The sequence below is a fragment of the Urocitellus parryii genome, chromosome 3 (genome assembly GCF_045843805.1).
Source record: "Urocitellus parryii isolate mUroPar1 chromosome 3, mUroPar1.hap1, whole genome shotgun sequence".
Taxonomy (NCBI): domain Eukaryota; kingdom Metazoa; phylum Chordata; class Mammalia; order Rodentia; family Sciuridae; genus Urocitellus; species Urocitellus parryii.
In genome coordinates, this window is record NC_135533.1 from 45,584,912 (window position 1) to 45,612,448 (window position 27,537).

The following is a 27,537-nucleotide window of genomic DNA, read 5'->3' on the forward strand; positions in this document are numbered from 1 at the left end:
GAGAATGAAACTTCTTGGGAGTACTCGGTCCAAATAATCACTGAACCTGGGAAGCTGCCTACTGTTTACTATCTCAGCAGGAGGATCTATGTGTGTTTATCTACAAGAGTTTCATTATTAATAAACTAGAATCCCATGACTACTATTTCCTAAGCCTTTCGTTTCTAACAATGCCTCAAATTCGTGACCAGGCTTGTCTTTTCATTTGGCAGCTAAGCACACACTTCAGTATAAAACTGATGTATGAGCAGATATACAAGGTTCTTCATCACCCAATCCCTGTCCCGTATATTACTGTGACCTAGCCCCTCTCATGCCCTTGGCTCCCGCTGAGCTCACCTGCTTTCAGCTCTAACTTTGCACCACTGCTTCTTGGCTTGGTAGGCCCTTCTCAGGCTCATGCCTTTCAAACATTTTCCACATCTGAATGACACCTACTTATCCTTTACAATTGGAAGACCAAAGATATATTGCGACCTCTATGTGCTCAGGTTGAATATATCAATCATAAAAAAAAGCAATTAAGGATTGACTACTATATGCCAGCTCCTTCATGTGCCCCACTTCAAGATTATCTAAGTCCCACCTCATATTCCAGCTACTGATGTGGCCTTCCATTCTATGCAAATTTGACCAACATCATGTTAGTGTAACTAGCCAGGACCTGGCTGGAAGTCTAAGTTATTACCTGCCTTGAACTTCTCTTTTAATTCTTCTCCCTAACTTTGTTTTGTGTCAGATGTGGCAATCTTATTGGGTGTGGAAGAATCCCAGCAACAAAGAGCAAGGTTGGCTGGATGAAAAACCACTGAGCCCATAATTAGGTAGAGCTTGCTCCACACAGCCTTTTTTATTTTTTCCCTGTACTCACAACATGTTGTCATATCTCAAAGATGCATTGAGGAAAAGTTTATAATAATAAGATGTTGTGTGTGAAAATTTAAAGTAAAAATTGTTTCCATTAGTCAAATACACAGAGGACTGGCTAATCTTAAGGATTGGTCAAAAAAATGTTAACAGAAGGAATGTTAATGAGAAGTATTGAAGACTGAAATGCTGTTGAGAAAAATGAATATATACTGAGTATAAAACAAACACCACTTACCAAATACAAAGAACACAAAGGAGATGGGCAAGAAAAGGATTGAGCATTGACCAAGGTTTTCTCTCTGACCAAACTCTACTCAGGTTCTCCTCAGCTCTTTGTCAACTAGGCCTTGAACTTTGGATCTTCACGTTCACATTTGGCTTGTTCAGTCTTAGTAAGAATCCTACTAAGTTCACTTAGCTAGAATTCCTCATTCTTCTATTGATCACATTTGATATCTCATCACCTTTCTCATGCCTCCCATCCAGGAGATTGATGTCGATTCCCACTGGCCTGTCTTAGGAATTAGGTTAGCCAGAATACATCCTTATGCCAAATACTTCCTCCTAGTAATTTTCTGTGCACTGACCCTCACCATCCTCCTTGACTATAAATTCTCACCAGTCCATGCTGTATTCAGAGCTGATCCCAATCTACCTATCCCCAAAGACCCAATGTGCTTACTACAGTAGTTCTACCTCGAATAAAGTATTCCTTATTGTCTTTAACAAGTACTATTATAAGCTTTCTTCATCTTTAACCTGGAGGAGCACTCCCTTAAGTCCATCTGTGTTCTGTGAGCACTAGAGACCTACAGGTACTCTTCTCCACCCAGATTCTTTGCCCTGGAAGCCAAGACTCAGAGAAGGTCATATTCCTTCACTTCCATTCGTCTTTCCCATTCCCATCTCCTTTATTTGTTTTCTTGTATTGGAAGAAGAAATAAATGACCAACCAAAGAGTTATAAATGGTTTAGGGTAACCTTATTTGTCACACACATATACACACACACACAAAAAAAATTACTAAGAGTCTTTGAAATTTGAACTTGAAACATAAAATGTACCAAGTTTAGAAGTCTAAAGGAAAAGTGTTTCAAAGCAACACAGCTGTGTGGAGGGTGTCTCTCTGTTCAACCCTCCATGATCCTCTGTGAATACTTTTCAAAAGCATCAGTGTATTAATCAGTTTTTTTTTTTTTATGTCACCGTGGCAAATATCTGAGAACAACAACTTAAAGGAAGAAAGATTTGTTTTGACTCCAGGTTTCAGTTCACAATTGACTGACTCCAAGGTTGAGAAACAGCATGCTGGAAGGGTGTAGTGGAGGGAAGCTGCTCAACTCTTTGTAGTCAAGAAGAAGCAGAGAGAGGAAGAGAAAAAGAAAAGAGGAAAGTGCAGGGCTGTACGTCTTCCCACACCTTCCAATAAAGTCTTACTCCCAATATCCAAATTATTAATCCATCAAATGGATTAATCCACCTATAGGGCTAGACACCTTATGATCCAATCATATCATAAAAGCCTCATCTTTGGAAATTGCTGCATTGGGGAACAAACCTTTTAGTCTGAGCCTGTGGGGGACATTCTACATCTAAACCACAATAAGCAGTCGATATATTAGCAGCAGTCTTATTTCTAACTACAAAACAAAGAAATGGGTCTCTGGAGATGCATTTGCTTGACTGTCTGTTCCTCTTTGCCTTTTATAGTGAGTGGGTCCATTGGAAGCAGGGCTCTTTTGAGCCTGTTTACTTCCATTTATTTTTCTTGAAGTGACACAGAGAGGAGCAGAATGGCATTTCAGTCCTTTGAGGAGCTGTTTATGCTTCTTTTCCCATCTGAGATAAAAAACTGCAACTATTCCTAAAAGAAGTTGGTGAAAGTAATGGCTGTGACAAAACACATATAAAATATTAAAAACTAAAATGGGCTATATCACTCGTCCCTTGAAGTTCATCCAAGAACAGCTCATGTCCATGGGCAAGAGTCTTGGAATTCCTGCCATACAAACACCTGTTTTCTGTCTGGCTCCTTTGTTTTCCTTTCTATCTCTCCACTTTTCTTCTCCAGATCAAGGTGGATATAATATTTAGTAATAGGTATGCTGGAAACTCACCAGGTGAGAGAAGGAAGAGACGCACCGTAGATCCCTTATTTACCAACTTAAACTCCGAGTCTGACATTTTTCTGAGGACAAATCTGACACTTGGCATTTAGAGAGCAAGGTTATACAGACAATTCCAAAGAACAGGGTTATAGATAGTCAATACTCATGGGCCCTGAGGGTGAGTCTTTGTACCTGCAGTTCCCTAGACCAAAAATACTCTTTCTCAAATCTTTTCATGGCTGGCTCCTTCTCACAAATTGGTCACAGGTCAAATACTATCTTCTAAGACAGTCTATTCCTGTCTATTCCAAATAGCTCCCTTGACAACAAAGTCCTGCCCACTGCCCTGCTTAGAGTCTTCAATTTTGTACTACCACATGTAATTATTTTCTATTACATTTTTCCCATGTTAAATGTCTCTATGGCAAACTGGAACATAAATTATAATGAGAGATTTCTGTCTGCAATATTTTTCATGGTTTTCCCAGCATTTAGAAAGGCATGTGGAACTCAGGAGACAATCACAAGACATTTTGGATGAATGAACGACTGGGACCAAACTGAGGGTCAGCAATAGTTTCATCTGTGATTTTTAAGCTGATAGTTTTATACAAGTGTGTAGCTTATGATGGCTATTTGAGGGGTGAGGAGTTCTGTGGCAAACCTAACAATACCTATGATGGGAATCTTTCTAAAATGTGCAATTGTTGCTATATTTCTGCTCTATCATTTTTCACAGGTTTCAAAATGTGTCATATAATATTGGGTCAGGGACCAGGCAGGCCACCAGATGGTTGAAGATGATTTATTTCCTTGATTTCAGACTACTGAAGAAAGATTATAGAAAGAGAGCCAGTTCTTGTCTGAGTTTACAGAATATGAAAGATAAAAGGGGCCTTGAAGTTCATCTAGTCTGGATTCATTCTTCATTTAAAAACGCTTTCTATACCACCAATGACACGGTTGCCTGACCTTGACATTAATATTTTTAGTGATGAGACACTCACTGTTTTACAAGATAACCTGTCTCACAATTGGACAGATTTTGATGAGCAAGGTCTTCCTTCTATTGATTCAAAATTTCCTTCCTGTAACTTCTGGCCCCTGGAGAAACAACACATAAGTCTAGTTCCTGTTCTGAATTATGAACTTTGAAATATTTGAAGACATCTGAAATATCTCCCCTGAGTATTCTCGACTTCAGAATAAACATCCCAAATACCTCCAGTTATTATTCACTTGTTTCTTCTTTTAGACACACACACACTCATCTTCCTACTGGATGATCTCTGGACACACTGCAATTAGGAAACATATGTTCTCCAGGGCAAAGTGGAATTAAGTTTTATTTTTAATTATGGATTTAATTGTACTTGTGCCATAAAGTTATTAAATGATCCACTTTTGTAAGTCAACTATGCATATAATTATGTACTATATCATTGCCAATGTAAGTGTCTGTTATTAATTGTGAGATGCAAAATAAGATTACTATGATATAATGAACCTTCTCCTTGGCCAGAAATCTGTGTCTAAAGAACATCTTATAACATACAATGTCAGCTATCTGGTGAAATCTTTTGCTAAAAATACAAAAATATTTAAATAATCTGAGTTTTCAATTCACATATGCACAAGCACAGCTTCTTTCCATCTTTCCATTATAGACATTCTAAAATTAAAATGTTCCATTATAAAGTACTATTAGTGAAAATAAGCTAAGCCAAATGTAAAAATGAACTTTTTTTTACAAGAATAGTATATTAAATGCTAATTTAAACATTTTTCAGCTAATAAGGTAAAAATAAAGATAATTTATCCACATTCAGACTTTTCAGGTAGATTCAGTAAACTGGTTCATGTTTTGCCTTTCTCATGAGCTCAGTGTTGGCTATAATCACATCATCAATATTAATCACTAAAGTAGAAGTTATACTATAGTGTTATAACCCAATAATTTTCAATATTGACCTAATACTTCTAAAAAGCAGAAAAAATGTATTAAATTCACACTAAGGAAATGGATGGGTTTCAATTCACATGTCCTACACATATCTATTCTGTAATTACCTGTTTTTAAATGCCTAATAGTAAGTTATAATGTATATGAATATCCACAGTTATGTTTGCACTTACTACTATCTTGGAAAAATTAAGTACTATTTTCTTTTATAGACCAATCATGATTTTGTTGTATTTGTTAACTGACTGTACCATGACAGACACTAACCAACATCAACACGGTATTCAGTTCACATCTAGAACAAAAGATGTGGCATAATCAGAGGGACCTAGAAATTATGACCCAATAGTGGTTTGTTCAATTACCTACACCTCGTGTGTTCCTTTTCACAGAAGCCGAATGTTGCCAAACATAACACATTCAAAATCACAGCATCCAAACACAATGCTTCTTAGTTGTGTGTGGAATGACAAAAAAGTATTTTGATTATTCTTTTAAAATAAACAAGTTATTTCCATAATTCTTGTCATGGGTTACATTGCATCCTCCCAAAATTCATGTTTAAGTCCTAATCTCCAAACCAAAGAATGTGAAATGGAAATAAGGTTGTTGCAGATATGATAAAGTTAGGAAGTCAAACTGGAGAAAAGTGGGCTCCCAGGGGAAGTTTGAAGACACACACACACACACACACACACACACACACAAGAAAATTACCATATGAATATGAAGGCACAGTTGGGGCATGCTTCTACCAGACGGGAAGGATGCCAGCAAGCCACCAGCCCTGGGGGAAAGGCCTGCACCAGGTTCTCCCTCCCAGCCCTCAGAAGAAACCAACCCTGCTGACACACTGACCTGGAACTCTTAACCTCCAGAACTACAAGGCAGTAAACTTCAGTTGCTGAAGCCCCTCAGCTTGTGATACCCTAGCAAGCTCATGAAATTATGAAACTCCTAAATATTTGGCATTCTTCAGGTTATGCCTTCAAGAGGACAGAGCACTCTTTTTTAAAAATAAAATATTCTTGAATGTAGCATATTCTCATCCTCTGAGATAAAATTTTCCAACAGCCAAGAGTTACTCATATCTATGATATGAGTACAGCAGATCACAAGTGCAGGTAATCCAGCATTCTTTTCATTGATTCATTATAGCATTCAAATTGACATATAGTAAAAATGGACTGTTTATCTGTAACTGACTTTGGCAGACAGTCTAAAAAATGTTTTAAGATGTTTTAAATGATAGCATTTCTTGGGGGAAATGTATAATTTCCTAATTATTTTGAAATAAACAAAAATGCATGTTTTGCTGACAGTTGTGCATGCCTATGATCCCAGTGACTCGGGAGGCTGAAGCAGGAGGATTCCAAGTTTGAAACTAGCCTCAGACATTTAGCAAGACCCTGTATTAAAGTAAAAAAATCAAATAGTCGGGTCTGGGGATGTAGCTTCAGTGGTAAAGCATCCATGGGTTAAATCCCCAGTACCTCTGGGTTAAATCTCCAGTACTCCTCCCACAAATAAAAAGCATGTTTTATAAATCTTGATGTATTTCATTTTAAAGTTTCATTCTTAGCTATACTGAATGTTTATACACACACACACACACACACACACAGACACACACACATGTGTGCATGTGTGTCTGTGTGTGTGTGTATTATGAATATCATAAGTAGTTACTCTGTGTTAATCCAGAAGTTTGTCCCCACAAACTTCTATTTTTGGTTTGGTTTTATTTATTTATTTTTGTACTGGGGATTGAACTCAGGCATGTTTAACTACTGAGCCAATCCCCAGCCCTTTTTGTGTTTTTATTTTGAGACAGAATCTCGCTAAATTGCTTAGGACTTAATAAGTTTCTGAGGCTGTCTTTGAACTTGCAATCCTCCTGCCTCAGCATCCCAAGACATAAGCCAGAGTTTTTCAAGAGTGTTTTGTTAGTTTGGTACTTGAATGGAGATACACACACACACACACACGTATATACTTGTATGTATATTTATATATGTATGTATAGATAGATATAGATGACAGAAATAGATTCCTAGGGACTGAACCTAGCCTCTCAGCCTGAGCAGCTTCCCTTCTATCTGAATCACACTTTGAGTTTCCATTCAAGATCTGAAATGCTCAGTAAAACTTCCTGTAATGATGGAATACCCTATATCTGCATCCCCAGTACAAGAGTCACTGGTCACCAAGAGGCTGTTCAGCATGGGAAATGGATGGTGCAAATAAGACACTGAGATTTTAATCTATGTTAATTTAATTATAACAGAAATAACTACGTGGAGCCAGCAGTTAATGTACTGGACAACACAGTTCTAGACTTTAATTTGAAATTGGGATTCTATTCCTAACAGTGTGAAAATCACAACTGAAAATGAAGGAATAGGGAAAGTAACAAGAAGTAACTGATGATTTGGATCAACTATCCCAGAACGCACAAATGTGTAAGTTTCTCAGCACATAAGGTTGATTTTAATCCAAGTGATTATAAAATTCCATCAGCAAACTAAAACTGGCATCACTACTGGCATTAGCCAGCAGGGGGAACTGAAGAGTAGCAAGAAGTGTTTTCCTGGAGAATGTTTCTTCCCCCCAAATCCCTGGAGGCCGGAACACACATATTCTGCCCAGGAACTCCAAACCCTGTGCTTTCCAAATATTCAGAGTTAGCTATATCATCTACATGTGCTTGTTTTCAAAGGTTCTCTAGGAGTTGGCAACTGAACTTGGCTCTACACAATACAGTTGAAAATTAGTAGTTGTAAAACTGGGTCTTCTCACTTAAAAATGTCTTTAGTGTTCAGGTTTTTATGTTGGCTTTTTAGCTTCATCCTGTCTCTCCACATGTCAGAGACAAGTTTTAAGGCCTTTCAGATTTACACAGGACAATTTCATAGGCATATTGTCAATTCCTGAAAGTTATTTCTAAAAGGTTTGTCCATGATAAGTGTGGCCTTACCTCTTGATAAAGGTCACTGAGATCTTCCTGGTGGGCCTGTTTGGAGCATCCTGGGAATTCCCTGACACAGCAGGAATCTGGAGGCCAGTCCATCTCAGTCATTTCTAACCAGTCAGTGAAATACACCACTCCACAGCACTTAAACTGCAAAAGAATTACTGGTCAGGCTCAGAAACTATAAAAATATTGTTTTAACTTATGGAAGATTAAATGTTAGATTTCTTAAATTTTTGTACTCAGAGCTAAACTCATTTCTGTCATCACCTAATGATATGTGTACATTCTAGTTGATGATAGAAATGCTGTAAAGGAACACCAGGGCTACCTACCCCATAATGGAACAATTCTGAACCATAATGCCCCAAATACATAAAAACAAATCAGGTCTGACCGAGTCTCCTTCCCCAACTCCATCACCCTCCACAGGTTGTCATACAATGGCAGATTTGACATACAAAATAACAAATCCGATAGCTGAAATCTTACCTTTACCATTTCCTTCTAGCCATTAGATAGTAGTTAATCGACTGTATATCATCTAGCTATTTAATTGTTCAACATGTTTAAATATTGTATTAAAAGTTTGATAATCTCTGTGAAAAGATTTATTGTCCAATCCATATAAAGGTTACCAGACTTGGAATCCGTAACTAATAAAAGTTCCAAAAACTTCAAGAAATAAACAGGTTGAGCCAACAAATTTTCATTCAAAAGAAAGAGATTCTTGAAATAGACCATCACAGTCTATCATCATAATTTCAGAAAAAATGATGTGCCTTTAAGCTTGAATAAAGTTAGGCTTATAACTATAGTGCCTTTCTTAAATCTTATTTAAGAAAACTATACTTTCTCTATTGTTTTGTTTCACCAAAGATTAGCAAAAAACTCTGATGAAGATTTAGAAACACAGTTTAAAGACATACACAGATTAGATTCAGAGAATTATCTATGCTGAATAATTTTCTGCTCCTGGGTAAAGTACTCTTCCATAGAGTCAGAAGCAAGGAATATGGGTAGTCACAGAGAAAAACTCTGCCAAGAGTGACTGGTTATGCAAATGATGTAGCCCAAGAGATCAATCTGTGCTCAAGATTAATAGTGCATCATCATTTCAATGTTTAACTAAAGTTAACTTTGAAGAATTCTGAACTTCTCATGAAAAAGCAAATAAGGAAAACACTAAAATTTATTTTGTATTTTTCCACTTGTCTAAATATCTGACGTTTAAAAAGAATAACAGATATCTTGGGAGTTTTATAAATGATGATTACTAAAAGCTATAGATAATACTAAAGTTTTGAGAAGTGTTACAAATGTTTTTAATATTTTCCTGGTATCAACTCACTCTAAAAGTCATGAATTATCATAATCATCACAAAGTCAAATTCTAAAACCAGACATAACAGAAACATCACCAATTTAAGTCAAACATAATTTGACATCATATATTTTACATAACTCATTGAATAGTCTTTAAAAATAACTTGCAGTAAAAGGACTTCACTTTCTAAAAATCATTTCTCTCATTTTCTAATGGCACGAGTCCTTCCAAACTTGATGACTTCTAAGGGCAGTCCTTGGAACACCCTAACTCAATCACAGTGGTACAGCCCATTTATCTGACTTTGTCAGGAAATGAGGTGATCCACTGACCTAGCTTTTCCAATAACTTAAACATACTATGGTCAGGGCCAAACATATTTTTTTTTCATACGTCTCTGAATTTTTTTCATTTACATAGCTATCTTTCTTCTTCAATGGAGGATAGTGAATTTGTACCAAAACATTTCTTGAACATGTCTTTCAGTAAATTCATTATTATACAAACACATCACCATGGTTCTTGTCATTTTCCTGTCTCCTTTAATATTGCATAGTAGTTTAGCTCTACTGTTGCTAACACTATCCCAGTTCTAGAAAATACCATACAGTCACCATTTTATACATAAATAAACTGAGATCCCTTGATGGGTCAAGTCATTTCCCAAGGTCATATGCCAATATGTAGCAGAGCCTGCTTATCCCAAAGCCTGTACTCCAACCACTATGTTAAAGGTATTAAATAGTTTTTTAAAAAGGTACTAAATAAATGTCACTAGGACTTAAAAAAGACTCCATTAAATTGAGGCACATACTCAGGGTAACAGTGAACAAGAGATCAAGAAAATTGAAACCTGAATGGTGAATTTTAGCTCTTATTCATTTTGAAGAGAGGTATTATAGGCTGAAATGTATCACCCACCCAACCAAATTCATGGTTTGAAATTCCAGTTACTCGTATCTCAGAATGTGACCTATTTGGACATACAGTCTTTATAGAAACAATTAGTCCATTAGGTGGGTATTTATCCAATGACTGACATCCTCATAAGAAGAGGAAATTTAAACAGATGTGCATAGAGAAGACAACTGTGAAGACACAGGGAGAAGATGGTCAGCTATAAGTGTTATAGTTTAGATCTGCAATGTCTCCAAAAGCTCATGTGTTGAAAGCATGGTCCTGGTGTGGCAAAGTTCAGAGGTGGAGGTTTAAGGAAATGATTGCATTATGAGGGTCACAGCCTCATTGTGGATGAATCTATTTGAAGGGTTAATAACTTAATGGACTACTGGGTGGTAACTGTAGGCAGGGGGGCTGTAGCTAGAGGAAACAGGTCACAGGGTATCATCTTGGGAACTATTTCTGTCTCTGGCTCCTTCCTGTCTCTCTTTCTCTGCTTCCTGTCTGTAATGAGCCCAGCAACTGTCCTCTGCAATGCCCTTCCACCATGATGTTCTGCCTCACCTCAGGCTGAGAAGTTGTCTGGATTTTGCCCATGTCCTGAGACTTTATAAGAAGTTGATTTTAAAAGAAATGGACTTCTTAATCTGGTAGAAGAAATGTCTAGGCAGCATAGCATTCAGGCAGTGGCATGGATGTTGCTGGCAGCCTTTATTCTGATAATCAGGAGAAAAAAGGAGAAGAAAGCAGAGCAGAAAGATTGGAAAAACTTGCTTTAAAGGTGGAAGTAATATTGGGGATAAGGAAGTTGCAGTTGTTAAAGACATTATTGCCACTAAAGACATGCTAAAGACTTTTGACTCGACAGTAAGAAAGATGGCTTGGAGACATCTCAGGAGCTGGCAAGATCAAACCCATCTCAGGCTCAAGGGAGTAAAAGTGAAAATTTTCTTGAGAAGAGACCAGTGGGGAATCCTTCTGACACAAGGAGGTCTAGGAAGTTTATTCAACGTGCTCAGCCACCCAGACACTCAGAGGTAGCTGCAGCCAGGGTCCTTGGAGGCTTGGCTACTGCTCAAGATGGCGGCAGATTTTAGCATCCACCATGTGGTACTGGTTCTGTAGGAATACAGGATGCTGGACTTAGTGGGTCATGGAGGCTTACACCCAGATTTCAAAGGAAGGCCTTGGAAGCCAGGCAAAGTGCAGCAGGTCGGAGTTCCTGTGGGCACTCCATGGGAAGGCAAGGTATGGAGATTTGAGGAGGAAGCCAAATCTGCAATGGTGACCCCCAAGATTAAGAAATACCAGTAATGTTAGACATTGTCCTAGGAAATCTGCAGGAATCAAGCAGAGACCAGCCAAAAGAAAGGCCCCGTGAGCTGCAACAAACAAGGCCACAGGGGCGGAGCTACACAAGCCCTTTAGAGGGAACTTCATGATGCCATGTGCCCAGATGCCAGACATGAATCTACAGGACTTGTTTGACCAGTTGAATTTCAGTCTTGCTTTGGTCCTATCCCTTCTTTTTATGTCCCTACTTTTGTGAATGGAAATGTTTACTCTGTACCATTATATATTGGATACTTTTAAATTGCTTTTAAATTTACAGGAGCTCACAATGTGAGATTGTTTTGAGCCTCAGAGAAGACTCTAGACTTGAACTTTGAGCAATCTCAGAACTATGGAGACTATGGGGACTCTTGGGATAGACTAAATATATTTTGCATTGTCAGACTGAGAAACTAATGTGACTCCATTTTTAAAAATAAATAAATAACAGCAGCTTCTACCTCAAGGCCTATCCTAAGGAAGGGGGCGTGACCCTTGTCCTTGGAAAAACCCACAAAGCACTCCTAAGCACATAACCACCCTGCTGAGTTGTTTGTCTGTAAATAACAGGAGAGGTCTGTGGTGCCAGGTGTCCCTGACTCAGTTAGGCTAGGTAAGGACCCATAGCAACCCCCCTAGCAACCTCCAATCAACATAAGACAGAGAAAATACCTGGAATGCCAGATGACGCCTAAGTAGTTTATGGTGGTTGATAACATGTTGGGAAACCATGTAGTTTCAAATGAATCCCCCTCTTATATTAACCAATCAACCCTACCCAAATTGTTCCCACCATTGAATGTGCTAATCAATGTTAAGAGTTGTTGTTTGACTTTCCTGCGGTATGGAATGATTTGCTGTGTGATGTTGTGACACATAGAGTATCCCCCAAAAAACCTATAAAATCTCACTGAACCAAGGACCAGGACTCACTCCCTGGGACTGCTGCATTGGGAAGGTTGTGAGTCCAGGCTCGGGCTTGCAATAAAGACTGTGTGTGCTTGCATCGGATGGATTCAGCTCCTGGAGGTCTATTGGGGTCCCACGAATCTGGCATAACAAGATGAGTGTGAGCTTTTGGGGGCCAGAGGCAAAATGTTATGGTTTGGATATGAGGTATCCCCCCAAAGCTCACGTGTAAGACGATACAGGAAGTTTCAGAGGAGAAATGATTGGATTGTGAGAATTAACAGATTGGTGGGTTAATCCCTGAGTGGTGACTAGATTCAGGTGGGGTGTGGCTGGAGGAAGTGGTTAATTGGGGGTGTGGCTATGGGGTATATATTTGTATCTGGAGAGTAGAGTTTCTCTGTCTGCTTCTTGACCACCATAATGTGAGCTGCTTCCCTCTGGACTAAGACCTCTGAAACTGTGAGCCCTAGAATAAACTTTTGCTCCCCTACAGTTGTATTGGTCATATCCTTTAGTCGCAGCAGTGAAAAAGCTGACTGAAACAATGGACTACCTACTGGGTGGTAACTGTAGGCAGGTGGGCTATAGCTAGAGGAAACAGATCACATGGTGTCATTTTGGGAACTATTTCTGTCTCTGGCTCCTTCCTGTCTCTCTTTCTCTCTCTACTTCCTGGCTGTCATGAGCCCAGCAACTCTTCTCTGCCATGCCCTTCCACCATGATGTTCTGCCTCACCTCAAGCCCAAAGCAACTTAGCCAGCCAGCCATAGACTGAATCCTCTGAAACCACAGGCCAAAATAAATCTTCCCTCTTCTAAACTGTTTATGTGATGTATTTTTGTCATAAAGTAAAAAAGGTGGCTAACACAATAAACCATGGAGAGAGAGGCCTAAGAAGACACAGGCCCTGCCAGCACCTTGATCTTGGACTTATAACCTCCAGAACCACGTAAAAATAAATTTGTATTAAAAGCCACCACATCTGTGGTACTTGGTTATGGCAGTCCTAGCAGACTAACATAAGAGCCTTAGAAAAATTATTTCAGGGTGCTCAGAGATCATCTCCACTCCTTTTAGTGGAATAGCCTTATGACATGAAGAAGGGAGCTTACCATGTGACAATTCTAAAAATAGCACATTGTCAAGTGCAGTGCTTATACATTGTCTATCCAATGTATATTAGCTTAAGTCATCAGAAAAAAAAAAACACAACAACAAAAAACACCTCACTTTGTTTTGTTTTGTTTTTTAACCTGGATTATTGGATTATCATGGTCTACATCATAAATTCCAGAAAACAAATAGCTCTGGGGTGCTCCTCCCCAGGACAGTAGCTGAACATTGCTTATTATAAATTTCCTAATGCCTCACATATTTTCCCTTTGTGTTGTTTTTAGTACCAATGTGCAGTAAACAAACAAAGTCAGGAAGCATTTAAATAAACAGGAAATCTGTGTTACAATGATAATTTTACCATCTCAACAATTGTAAGACAAAGAGCCAGATTTGGAGATTGTCCTGAACTTGAACCTCTGTCCCTCTCCAAGACAGAATAATTAAGCAGAGAGCTGGCTACTGGGTAAGATATTCGTTGGACTGCTTCACAGTCCATCACAAAGATGAATTAAAGGAATCTGAGTTTCTGGATCATCTGGGTGGGAATGTTAAACACAAGGAAATTGCTTGGGAGAAGAGCTTAGTCTGAAGCAAGAACAGTGGTCAACTTTAAGTTTTCAACATTTAAATACAGACTGCATTTGAAATGGTTATATACATGCATACACTGCCACATAAAATGCTACATGGCAGTTATCTAAGAAAAGCTAAAAGCCTCTATACTTCCTAGTGTTATTAATAACCATAAACTAAATGAGATTAAATTTATTGATATCATTTAAACTTTTCAGCACTCCCAGGATATAGGTACTTTTATTACACCTATTTTATAGGCAAGGAAACTGAGGCTCAAGGAGGTTAAGAAAATTACAAAATCTCACATAATACTTTAAGCAGCGGAGCTAGGATTTGAATCAAGAACTTTCTGACTAGAAAGTTCATGCCCTTAATGATATATGTACTGACTCCAAACTCCTAAATGAGAACAATCTTCTTTATTTTTGGTACCAGGATTTGAACCCAGGGCCGCTTAACCACTAGGCCACATACCCAGCCCCCAAATGAGAACAATCTTTAAAAAAAAATTAAAGAGATGTTTGAAATACAGATAGCTCCAAAATTCATGAGAAAAAATATCTATTTAAATAAAAACTTGGATAATTGCAAAATAACTCATGAAAAAGAAACTTCAGAATAATTTAGAAAAATGACTTCCAAATAAATGTATATGAACTGGGTGAAATAAAAGGGAAACAGTATTCATGGGAGAAAAAAAAAACAGAGTATAGAGTTAACTTAAGGTATTTCTCCATAAAAAATTACACCAGTGACAATTAAATGATAGGTTTAATTTTCTGCACAAAAAAAAATGACCAAAGCCAAATCTTTGAATACTTGTTTTGAAAGTGTGATACTTATACTATACTCTTCACCCCAAAACTATAGCACTTACCTCTCTCTGAAAAAAATTCCAAGCATGAGTAAGCCACCGATATCTAGGTAAGCCGTAGTTTGTCATTCTGGCTTTCAAAGTGACCATATCTGACCACTGTACTGGTACCTGGGGGTGAAAAAATTATATCAACACACAAGCACATTTTTTCAAACACTAATACTCTCACATACTTAAAAACGCTGTCACTCATATATTGACACATACATTCAGAATGTATTAGAATTTGCAAATCCTATTTCAAATTTCTATTTGTTTGTGGACTAAATAAAGCTCAGGGCATCAAGCCTGACATTTTAAAAAATGACACAAAAATCAAGAACCTGAAAATAAAAAGGGGAGAGACAAATTCTACTATAATTCAAGATTAGGATAATTTTTGAAATGTTATTAAACATAGCAATGTTGATAGAAATAGTTTTAAAATTCTTGATCGCAGATATTCTTCAATTTTTCCTTTTAAAAAAAATTGGAAATAAGGCTTCACAGAAAACATACAAACACTTGGGCACATAATGTTGTTCCTCAAATACTGAGCTGACTGTGTTCATATGGCTTCAACAAAGTTCAGGGAACTAACCCAAGTTCAAGCTACCCACTATGAGTTATTATTATCTCATAGCTTTTGAGGCATAAAATAAATGGAAGTAACATAAATTCTCAAGAGATGTGTCATCTGAAAGAATGTTATTGACAGATTTTATCTAAAGGAATGATGACTAAAAGGTAAACACGTATAAGCAACAAAAATGACAGGGAACTAGATTGATGTCAAGTCTCTTGATTTAGCTAATAGAACATTCTTTTACTTTTTTTTTTTTTTAACTTTCCAAAATAAATATTGGTTGTTTCTTCATGGTGACCACAATCACTCTGAAACCAAATGTGGTAAGAAAACAGAGGAGACCATTGAGGTTCTGGCACAAAATACTGGGATCTGGCCATAAAGTAACAGGCAGGGAACTGCTAGAAGCACAAAGCTCATTCTATGTAAAGGCTGGGTTCTGCAAAATTTGGCAGATAATAAACTTTAATGGCACTTTTCATTCTCACTGTTATTAGTGCAGAAGCAATAAAAAATGTGAAGAACTTTTTTTTTCTTTTAAAGACTGCTTTCCACATTTTACTTTTAAACAGCCTTTGCTCTATCCTGGTGAGGTAATGGGGAAGATTTATGCAAGCAAAACAATGATGTATGCCCTCAACTGAAATGGCAGTGTGCACTCATTTAGTACTAGGACTCAGAAGCCTTTTGCAGATTGTCCCTTAATAGAATGGGGTGTTTAAACAAATACAAATTCTTTTGAGTTTCCTCGTGTTTCTTAGAAGTATGTTGGAATTAAAAACAATCCCTTTTCAAATTCCTTAAATGAATTCATTTTAAACTTGCTATTACTTAGGAGACTGATCATATATCAGTATTCCATATGTACAATAAAATCCATTTTAAAAATCCACAGAAAGTAAACTCATTTCTAAAACAATCTGTTACTTATCAAACAGAACACAATCCAAAGCTGAGGTAAAGGGATCAAGAATTAGTTGTAAAATTTACTCTCTATTGATTGACTATAAGGGACAGAAATTTATTATTTGAAAACAGAGAAACTCAACAATCTCTTTACCACAAAGACCCAAAAACTAATTCCCCAACTACTTTTTCACCTTCCTAAATATACTAAATTTCTAGGGATGGAGTGAACATGTGAACTCAAAGACCAAAAGAGAATTTATATTTTCTTGGTAGATTTCATTTTGAAGAAAATTCTTCACTTTATATTATAATGCAGCTAAGAGAACAGGGCGGGAGTGACTTTTCAACTTCTCATAAATCCACTCCTCTTCCTCAGAGTAGCTACACTCTGGTAGGAGTGCCTCCAGGGGGCTCCTTTGAGTGACAGCACCAAGGCATCATTTACATGTAAATTGCAGTATGCAGAGTACCCACCAGTCTGTAGTAGACTGCCACTTAATATTCACAACAGCCTCACAGAAGTAGCAAGTTCACCATTCAATCTTTAATAACTGCATCAGTTGCCAGAAATGAGTTCAATTATTAACACAACTGTCTAATGCACTCTTCCCTCTCAAACAAATACAAACTAATCACCCTCTTTTCTTCAGAGCTATTGAATTTAAAAATGTTTAAAACTATCACAAATGCAGGGTCCCTGGCCCTGCCCTCTACCCTGCTGTCTCTTTCTGACTTAGCACATCTGGGCTGGAGCCCAGTTATGTGCACCATTAAGAATCACCCTGGGTAAGTCCTACTACAGATGGTCCAAGGATTACATGTTGAAAGCACCATTTTGCTGAAACAGAATTATTCTACGATGCTTAAGGTGGAAACAATCTGGCCTGCTTCCATGAAAACAGCCAGCATTCACAGACATGCAAAGGCGCAACACCCCACGGATAATAAATGCACAAATTTCCATCACTGAAGTGAGCAGACTAACTAACACCCATTGTGAGTAAAAGTAGAGTGTGAGAGACAAACCAAACTTGACCAGTAGAATCTTAAGACTGAGAAGTTCCTAGCCTCATTCATGCTAATACAGCTATAAAATTTGTTCCAGCCAGTTCAATGGCTGAGGTAAGAGAAAAGGTGCTGAAGAGCACTTTTCAAGTAGCCAACCCTCAGCTGTGAGAGTGTTTCTAGATGGCAGTCAACATACAGCAACTCCCCAAGCACACTTCCTTTAGTGGAAGATGATTCAGCCTCTAGCAAGCAGGAGATGCAAGCTTCCTGGTCCCAGGGTTGTTCTGTGTGATCGGTATCTTGGAAGGCTTTAAGGAGGTATGTTCAAGCATTCTCAAACAAATCCTGTTATACATGCAGATATTTCCTATGATTAACTCAGAAGTTGGAAAATTATTTAACAATATATGCTAGCTTTATCTCTAACATCCACATCTAAGCAATCTGTGGAATTACAGACATGTCCCATAGTATACCAAATAAAGTATTATAAATTAAGGTTTGAAAATATACTTTAGACACAAAAAAGACAAGTTTTTTTTTTCAGAAGTATTAGGACTTCATTGTTACGAAGCATGTTATGTAGTATGAACATTCAAATTAACAATCGTGGACTGAAATTACTCTAAAATATTTGACTTACTACATGGAACTAGATATTGTTTTATATTGTGATTATATATTTCTTTGAACTCACCACAAGTTCCTGCTCATATGTCCAAACACCACAAGCCAGTTCTACGCAGAAAATGACAAGGAGACTTCCAAAGTACTGTAGAAAAACAAAAGTTAATATACTTAGTATATAACCAGAGATAGGAAAAATTGTGGTCTATATGTGTAATATGAACTGCAATGCATTCTGCTGTCATATATAACAAATTAGAATTAAAAAAATAAATATTTTATTAAGAAAAGAAAAACAAAAGTTTGCTATTAGTACAAAACTATGTGAAGTATGGTTATCAAAGACAAATCAGATATTATATAGTGTTATATTTATCTAATGGACAAGGAAACTAAGCAGATGAGGAAAATTTCAACAAGCTTAGAAACACCTACAGATAACATGCAATACTCATCTAAGTGGGTGTTTTTATTTGCTCCTAGGACAAATCTTTTATAAATGCCAGTATTTGTCAGAGGCCAAAGAAGAATTTACACTTTAAAGCTTAATAAACCGTAATCAAGTTCTCTGAGAAATTAAACCTCATTTTTTTTCAAAATGAATGAAATATGACCAAAAAGTTCAATGTGCTGCCTGTAAGCATATTATAACTCACTCTTGTAGGCAATGGAGACCTCTTTTGCATTCTTCGAAAAGCATAGTATAAAGCAAAATATCATCTACCGATGACAATGCAAAAAAAGTAATAGTAAGCTGCTATCATGGGAGGCACTTAGATTTATAAAAGAATTTCAGAAAGTCTGACAAGGTACGCATGGGCAAATAGATAGCACAAAAACTTGAGTACAGTATAAAATTAAACAAAAACGAAGGCTGGGCGTGGTGACACACAACTGTAATTCCATCAGCCCTGGAGGCTGAGGCAGAGTTCAAAGCCAGCCTCAGCAACTTAGCAAGGCCCTAACCAACTTATCAAGATGCTGTCTCAAGTAAAAAAAAAAAAAAAAAAAAAAAAAAAAAGGACTGAGGATGTGGCTCAGTGGCTCAGTGGTTAAGCACCCCTGGGTTCAATGCCTGGTACCAAAAAAAGAAAGAAAGAAAAAAATGAGGATTCCTATAATGGAGAACACACATGAACACAAACTAAGGGGATCTGGAACAAAAAGAGGAAATTTTTAGGCAAGTAAAACACATGAACAAGTGTGCAGAGGCAGCCAAAAAGCCCAATGAAGGGTCAAGGAAGCAGAATAAGATCCATCTATCAGAGAAATGTTAGGAGGTCAAAGTGAAAGGCAGATGAAATGTTGATTTAAGACAGATTATGGTGAGCTTTAAATAATATACTACTGGGTTTAAAATCTATCACCATGGTAACAAGGTAGCACCTCTCAAAGTTTCTGAAAAAGAAAGACATGAGAAATAGTTCAATTGTAGGATTCTGATTAGTTTGGGAGGGAAGCGCCAATTAGGTAGGTTGATGATTCCTTAGAAGGGAACAAAGAGCAGACCGGAGGTGGGGACCTGAATCTAGATGGTGGCCTTGCAAATTGGCAGGAAAGACCACCTCCAAGCAATATAATACAAGAAAAATAAAATAAAATAAATTAGACTGACTGGATTTAGATGCCGAAGAGGAAAGACACATCAACCCTAGGTAGAGAAATGGGGAAGGGTAACTAATTCTGTGAAAACACTGACTTTGAGCAACCCAGAAATGTATATCCAACTATTAGAAATGCCAGTTCAGTGCTCAGATACCCAAGGATAGAAATTAGGATGATTAGAACTAAAAATCTAGCAACTTTTGGATAGCACTCTATATATCAGGCACTTTCATAATTAATCCAGCCAAGAACTTTGTGAAATGAATGAGGCTACCCCATTTACAAATGAGAAAACGAATGCCCAAAGTAGATAATGTTTGAGAATGTGCACAGTACATTTTGGAGGGCTGGGCCATCGTATCCCTGTCATGTATTTTCTTTTTTGCCCACCTCCCCCGCTGTCGAGATAAATTTACATAAGGAAATGGCAAAAGTGTGAGGAAAAAATGAGCTCTCTAAAAGTTCTCTCAATGTCTCCATCAGGAATAAAACAGCCCTGAGCTCATGAATCTTCCGCCTCACAGTGCAGGGTTATGTGAGGGTCCTGGGCAGCATTCATCATCAACTGTTCCCTTCACTGAAGTAAAAGCTTCACCAAGGGCAGGTACTTTTCTGTGTCTCTCATCACATAAGATATGTGTTACATGATAATAATAAATATGTGTTACATAAAAGGAAAAATGAAAAAGTGAGATTTGCTAGGAAGTGACTGGAAGCTCCTTATACCACGTGATGCAGAAAGGCTTCTTTATAAAGGTGATATTTAAGTTTAGCCAGAGGGATGGGGTTGTGGCTCAGTGGTAGAGCGCTCACCTAGCATGTGTGAGGGCCTGATTTCGTTCCCCAGCACCACATAAAAATAAACAGATAAAATAAAGGTATCACAACTAAGAAATAAATATTTGTTAAAAAAAAAAGAAAGATAAATCAGAGATTTCTATTCTTTCCCCTCTATCCTAGTCTTGTGTGTTAGCATCCACAGATTTGGCCTTTAGTTTTGGGGGACTGGCTTATTTCACTTAGCATGATATTTTCCAGCTCCATCCATTTACCAGCAAATGCCATAATTTCATTCTTCTTTATGACTCAATAATATTACATTGTGTATATATACCACATTTCTTTGTCCATTCATCTGCTGAAGGACACCTAGGTTGGTTCCATAACTTGGCTATTGTGAATTGAGCCAATAAACACTGATGTGGCCCTGTCATTACAGTATCCTGATTTTAAGTCCTTTGGGTATAGGCCTAGGAGTGGAATAACTGGATCAAATGGTGGTTCCATTCCAAGTTTTCTAATTTCTCTCCATACTGCTTTCCAATTTGCAGTCCCACCAGCAATGTATGAGTGTGCCTTTTCCCCCACATATTTCCCAACATTTATTGTTACTTGTACGCATTGTAATTACCATTCTGACTGGAGTGTGCTGAGGTCACTTACATAAGGAGCTTCTGAACAAGGGGTAGCAGGGAAAGGAAGAGAGTGGGCTGATACAGGATTGTGAGCTGCCAGAATTTACACTTTGAGTTTCAATACTCACAATTTTTGCGCAAAGAAGGGAAAACATTAAACAATACAGAAAATTAACCTGATTTTTCTGCTATGTCCACAATATAATCTTTATACTATAAAAATGTAAAGCACTAAAATTCATTTTGCTTCCGTCATAGTCCCTTTATTTAAAAAAATAAAGAATATAGAACTGCATGATTTCTTAGACAACAGCATGGCTTGAAAATGATAATTGGCTCAAGAGATAAAGTAGTACTTTGCTTTGGGGATCCATTTTACAAGCTACTCTTATTCTCAGTATATGTAGGACTCATAGTCAGCTTCAATCTCCTCACTTCTCATTTCCAAGTGTTGTGTTTTTTTGGACTTCATTTAAAGATTTCAGTCTTGAAATGCTGATTAAAGAAATCTGGTGAGCAACAGTACTCCAACTCAGTCTCTGCACTCTCTTTAATATTTAATTAAGAGATCTTTAGACACAAAAAATTATATTTGCTCCTATGGTACAGTGGACAAATGATTAGTAGTTACATGCTAGATCATTTTTCCTATCTTAGAGAAAAATGACACGGCAGAATACCTTTGCTCTCTCAGATCCTTAACCTAAATTCTTTTCAAAACTGATTTCTTGCTACATTGACAACCAAAGCAGTCCTCAAAAGGCCAGATGTCTCCAAGGATAAAACATGGACATGGATATAATTCTATATGCTGAAGGAGAATAGGAGATACAGATATGCTCACTTTGTCTTGGGGTTAACCATGCAGATTTCTGGACTGATTTTATATCCTTTGAACACCCACTTGACATGACTCATTTCCTGCCTTTTGGAGTCACTGATGAGTTTGCAAAAGCCCAAGCTGAACCTGTTGAAAGAACCCAGCACAGGGTCCTGGGCAAGTACCCGGATGTATGCAACATGTGTAATACCTGAGTAATTGCCAGGCCTATGGATCCATGATATCACGTTTGATTTCTTAGAATGAGTATTACAGTGGGTTAGCAATACCATGACCTAGGCATCCACAGGAATGAATACATCAAGCATATATACCTAAACCAAATTCTCATTCCAAACTCAAAATTGAGATTACTGATTATGGGAGAAAGAGGGTAAATTCTGTTTCATTTGGCCACTGTTATAACTCTAAGAAAATTCCAAAATGATCATGTATTTCAGATTTCCAATGTTTTCATCTGATGCAAGCTCTCCCATACAAAACAATTACCCTGCTTTTTATTTTATTTCACTAATACTCAGGAGCCCTATTTGACCTTGAGGTTGAAAGCACAAGTTTCATTAACATTATAAAACTTTCTTGTAATGAATTAAATCTATACTTTAATTGAAGCTGCAACTTCACTGTTAGCTGTCTTTGCTTTGTTGTTATTACATTGGCCTGAAATATTCAGTCTTGTATTTCCATTCTTAAATATGAATGTCAAATCTGCCCTTTGTGCAACACACTAGGATGAACTGCATTTACTCCTAAATTTTCTTTTTCCATGAGATCTGAGTTGTTGGTAAAGTCATCCCCATGTTGATTACTGCATAGAGAATCAGTCAGTCACCATTTAGTTTAAGGACTGGATATGAAGCATCTGTAAAGTATAATGTTAGCCATGGTTTCAACAGAACATAACTAGCAAAGAATAAAGTACCAGCGTCCACTGAGCTTTGCTATGGTCTGAAGTGGACAGTCATATCACATTTCATTACACAATCATCTGCTGTCCTCAGCTTTATTTGGGAGCATGTATATGTTGCCCTACTGGTGTTAGCATGTGCCTCTCATGCTAACTTTCCCAATGCATATGGTTTGATGAGATGGTCTGTACCAATTTAGCTTGCAAAGCAATTAGCCCTCTCTTCTTTAGGTGCTTTCTCTCTAGCATGGTGGAAAGACTTCTGAATGTTGAGTTAAAATATTCCCAGCTTGAAAATACACTTGTGTGATCTTTGGCAAATCCTTTAACTGCCCCCATGTCAGTTTGCTCATCTGCACAGTGAAAATAAAAATAAAGCCTTTTGCAGTTGTAAAGGTGGAATGGATATATGTGAAAGGGCTTCAGAAAATGTGAGGTATGATACAGATATGCTGACTTATAAATGCCATTCTGTGCTAGTTTATGAAACACAATCCAATATTGATTTGTTCTTTCTTCCTGTACATAGTTGTCATAGCCTGCAATGTGCCACGGTTTTTTCCAGTACTTTAACACTTGTTCTTGACTAGCTTACTTTTTCTCCTTCCCTCTGCACTTCAGGATCCCCTGTCTACTGTATTTCAGGTATCAAACATGTAGGCTTTCAACTCCATGGCTGCATTACCCCCAAGTCACAGTGCTCACTCAGTAGCCAGACCATGAGTGTCAGCCTGCAATATCTCATTCCTAAGCATTATTTTATTCCTTATGCCTAAATAGCACCTATCACAGAGCAGGTAGGTATTCAATAAATATCAGTGGAAATCATGATGAGGTTACCAAATCAGAATACCAATTTCAACCTTTCCTTGGGTTTCCTTTACCTAATTTGAACCTTGCATTTCTTGTTAACATTTGACTCCCCTTGATTTCCACCTACACATTTCTATTTTAAATATTGCCTCTGTTTTATGTGTATCTGTAGATTATACTGTGACAATCCACTGTGCCTTGAAACATTTAAAGCCATTTGCATAATTCAAGAAAAGCAGCAACATGCACAGTCTCCCCATCTTCCTGTGATACTATCAACTAAGCATTTTACAAACAAATGAAGAATGAGAAAATAGGTGTCTATACAAGGAAATTAGAATATAATTGTTTGCATCACTATTATATTTACTTTGAGAAATTATTCAATACAGGGTTCCTTAATATAGAAGTGCCTCTATTATAACTAAGCTAAATTTTGAGTCATATTAATTTTATCCCAAAGCATACATCCACACAAAAAGTATATCTAGAAGGCACTCTGATAATAGGACATGCCCCTGAAATAATACAATTGATAATTGATTTTTTTCATCAAACTGCTAGAGCTGAAAATAAATAACTTCAGTTCAAATGTATGTGCCCTGATGGGGTCAACTGGTAGAAAATTAGATAGAACAACATATGTGAAGTTGCCTTGATGATTTTTTTTTTAAGCTACACAAGTAGAAGAATAATAAAAAAGAAAAAAACAGACCTGGCTTCAGATTCTAGCTATTTTACCTACTAACTGAGCGACCTTGGGCAAACCAGTAAGCCTGAATTTCCTCATTTATAAATGAGTATGTTAAAACCACTTTGCAGTGCTGTGGTAAGGATTCAATGAGGTAAAGTGCTATTGCATGGTAACCACTCCCTAAATGGTAGCCATTAATAATAGTATAACAGCGTCTACCAGAACATACATGCCTACAAGGACAAGAAAGATCATTGTGTTTAAAATACCTAATGCACTTTCTGGCACATAGCAAGCACTCAAGTCACACTTCTTGAACAGAAGTAATTATTATAGGATGAAGATGTGTAAAACTGTTCAGCCTCTGGAGATTATCAGTGTCACCCCCACAAAAGAGCATCCAATCCCAGAAGCTAGTTGGCAAAATTTTAAATCCCTGTCCAGTCAGAATATAGCTGGCATTTTCCAAAAAATGTCTTCATTCAGAAAACTGAAGCAGAATGAGTGTAAAGGGTGGGGATCCAATTTATTTTTCTAAAGGACTGAAATAAATTTGTAATTTTATTTACTTTTAAAATTTATTTTAACTAGGTATATATGACAGCAGAATGCATTTTGATTAATTGTACACAATTGCAGCACAACTTTACATTTCTATGGTTGTAATGATATAGCGTCACACCATACATGTACCCAGGGTAATGATGTCCATCTCATTCCACCAAATTACCTGCCTTATCAATTTATTATTTTAAACTAACTAGAGTTGGCCACAGAATTGCAAGAATAGCATCACTTACCAACTTGTGCCCACTGGAAGAAGGGAAGGGCATAGCATCCCACCTTCCTGTGTAAGTCCTAGATGACTATAAATGTATCTCCCAACAGAAATAAAGGGGACATATCCCCCCAAGTTTAAATGTCATTTTCATTTATTTATATGTGTAAAGACAAAATGGTAGAATCACAAGAAGATTCTTAAAATAAATTTATTTATAAAAATGATCTGATTCCCTGTTACCACCACCCCTAGGATTTTACACCAGAGAAAGCCAATTACCCTATCCTGTCTCCCTCTTGAAACTTTACTAGAATGAAAACAAAGGGGTATTTAAAAAGGTCTAATCTCAGAGAAATGAAAAAAATAAAATGACACAACAGCAAGCATATTTTGGAAAGCGCAAAGCAGATAGAATAGTAAATTTCTCAGCTATTCATGAAAATTGAGTGGTAGGTCTATAGAGGGGAAAGCTGGGAACAACTTGACTTATACCGCAGAGCCTGAGGTACTTCAGTGTTGGAAGCTCTAGATATTTCTAGAAGTGGATGAGGACAAGACTTGCCGAAAACCCTTAAGGAAGAGGTTGGACCCTGTATTTTCCCTCCCTCACAGCATGCAGCTAGGTGGCTGCCACACTTCTACCAATAAAGAAGTCTGAGGAAGAGGGCACACTAGGACAGTCTTGGACCTGGGCACAGCATGTACCATAAGAGAGAAAGTACAGTACTACAGAGGATTGATGTCAAATTCATCTAGCTTTCCTACAAAAGTTCAAAACTCAAACCAAACCAAAATAGCATTGGATTTCTCCATAGAATATTTGAAGCTAAAGAAGAGCAGATTAGGCTCTTCCAAATTCTGAGGAAAAAAAAATGCATGACTTTCAAACTCTTTCCGTAGCCATCAAAATTAATATATGAGGGTTAATCAAGACATTTTCAGCCAGGCTTCATAGCACATGCCTTCAATCTCAGCAACTCCAGAGGCTGAGGCAGGAGAACAGCAAGTTTCAAGTCAACCTTGGCAACTTGAGAAACCCTTTGTGAAAGTAAAAAAATAAAATAAAATAAAAAGGGCTAGGGATGTAGCTCAGTGGTAGAATGCCCTGGGTTCTATTCCCAGTACCACCAAAACAAAGCCATTTTAAGGCACACAGGCTTCTAAAAATCACCTGTGCTTGCTTTGTCAGGAAACTACTAGAAGATGAGCTCCCTAAAATGAAAGAATAAACAGAAAAAGACAATGACTTGACATCGAGGAAACAGTATCTAAAATAAATGGAAGCAAAGGAAATGCCAGTGAGGTGAGAAAACATTCTATGATAGTGACAACGTCGACAGGCCAAGACTAGAGCAAGTCTAGAATGTTCTGAGAGATGTTTGGGGAAAAAAAAAATTGGTGAAATGTCCAACATATTTGAATACATAAAGAGAAAAATTATACCAGGGGATGTGTAGTTAAATTAGACATTAATACATAGGAAACTAAAAAAAGTTCTTAATTCCAAGAAAAACAGCATATTATTCCAGAAAGAAAACATAAACCCAGTATTTTATCTGGCCCAGCTCTGAGTAGATTTTCCATAGTCCTAATCATGTAAACACTGATCTAACCAAAATTATGATACCTCTGGGTAGAGGTGGAGGGGGTCAGGCACGAAAGGATGCCAATTCTTCATCTTCATGGGGGAAGTCAATGGATAGTGCTTAAAACTAAAACTAAAGGAATGAGAAGAATTACATAAATATGTGATTTAGAGATGTGAAAGTAAATACAAAGGAATCTGCTAAAGCAAAAATTGATAGCAGTTGCCTTTTGGGAGTAAGAGATGGCAGGGGTGAAGGATGCTATATTTCAAAAAAAAAAAGTTTTAGCACTAAATTAACTCTTCAAATTATGTGCATGAAACACTCTGAAAAGTAAAAACAAAATTAAGGCAAACAATAACTCAACCTCGACACCAAAGAGAAAAGACTCGATACTGAAGGAACTTAAATGTATTTTACACAGAAAAAGTAATTCTAAAATGCCAAAAATTATAAGTAGCTCAAATAAACCTAAGCGTTATTGGGATTAAAGGAAGTGAGTGGCAATTGAAAACTTTCTGTATGTTCAGGCCCTGCCTTTCTTTTGCTAAATATACCTTCAATCCTTTAAAATAGAAGTGGTATAACAAAACACAAAAGTGCATACTTAAATGTGGTTTCTAGACCACATCTAAAAGTCTCTTAATACATATCACCTGGAAATTTGGGTCTCTTCTGCAATATTACTCATTAAAACCACACATACATTCTACCCAAATTAGTATGAAATGGATTATTTTCCACAATAGTTCGTTTCACTCAAAGAAAAAGTCCTTTATTGTGCTAGATATTTACATATCTTAATATAAATTACTCATCAAAAATTATAAAA

General features: G+C 37.2%; 1 protein-coding gene across 3 annotated transcripts in view; it reads right to left on the reverse strand.

Moving 5' to 3' along the window:
- Nucleotides 1-27,537, reverse strand: part of Tspan12 (tetraspanin 12) — a 73,182-nt gene that overhangs the window by 15,567 nt on the left and 30,078 nt on the right. For all 3 annotated transcript variants that reach the window (XM_026388713.2, XM_026388712.2, XM_026388714.2), the window contains 3 exons: nucleotides 18,134-18,208; nucleotides 14,955-15,062; nucleotides 7,920-8,063 (listed from right to left, as the gene is read on the reverse strand). In XM_026388713.2, coding sequence (XP_026244498.1) covers nucleotides 7,920-8,063; nucleotides 14,955-15,062; nucleotides 18,134-18,208 — 327 coding nt within the window. The remainder of the gene's footprint in view (nucleotides 1-7,919; nucleotides 8,064-14,954; nucleotides 15,063-18,133; nucleotides 18,209-27,537) is intronic.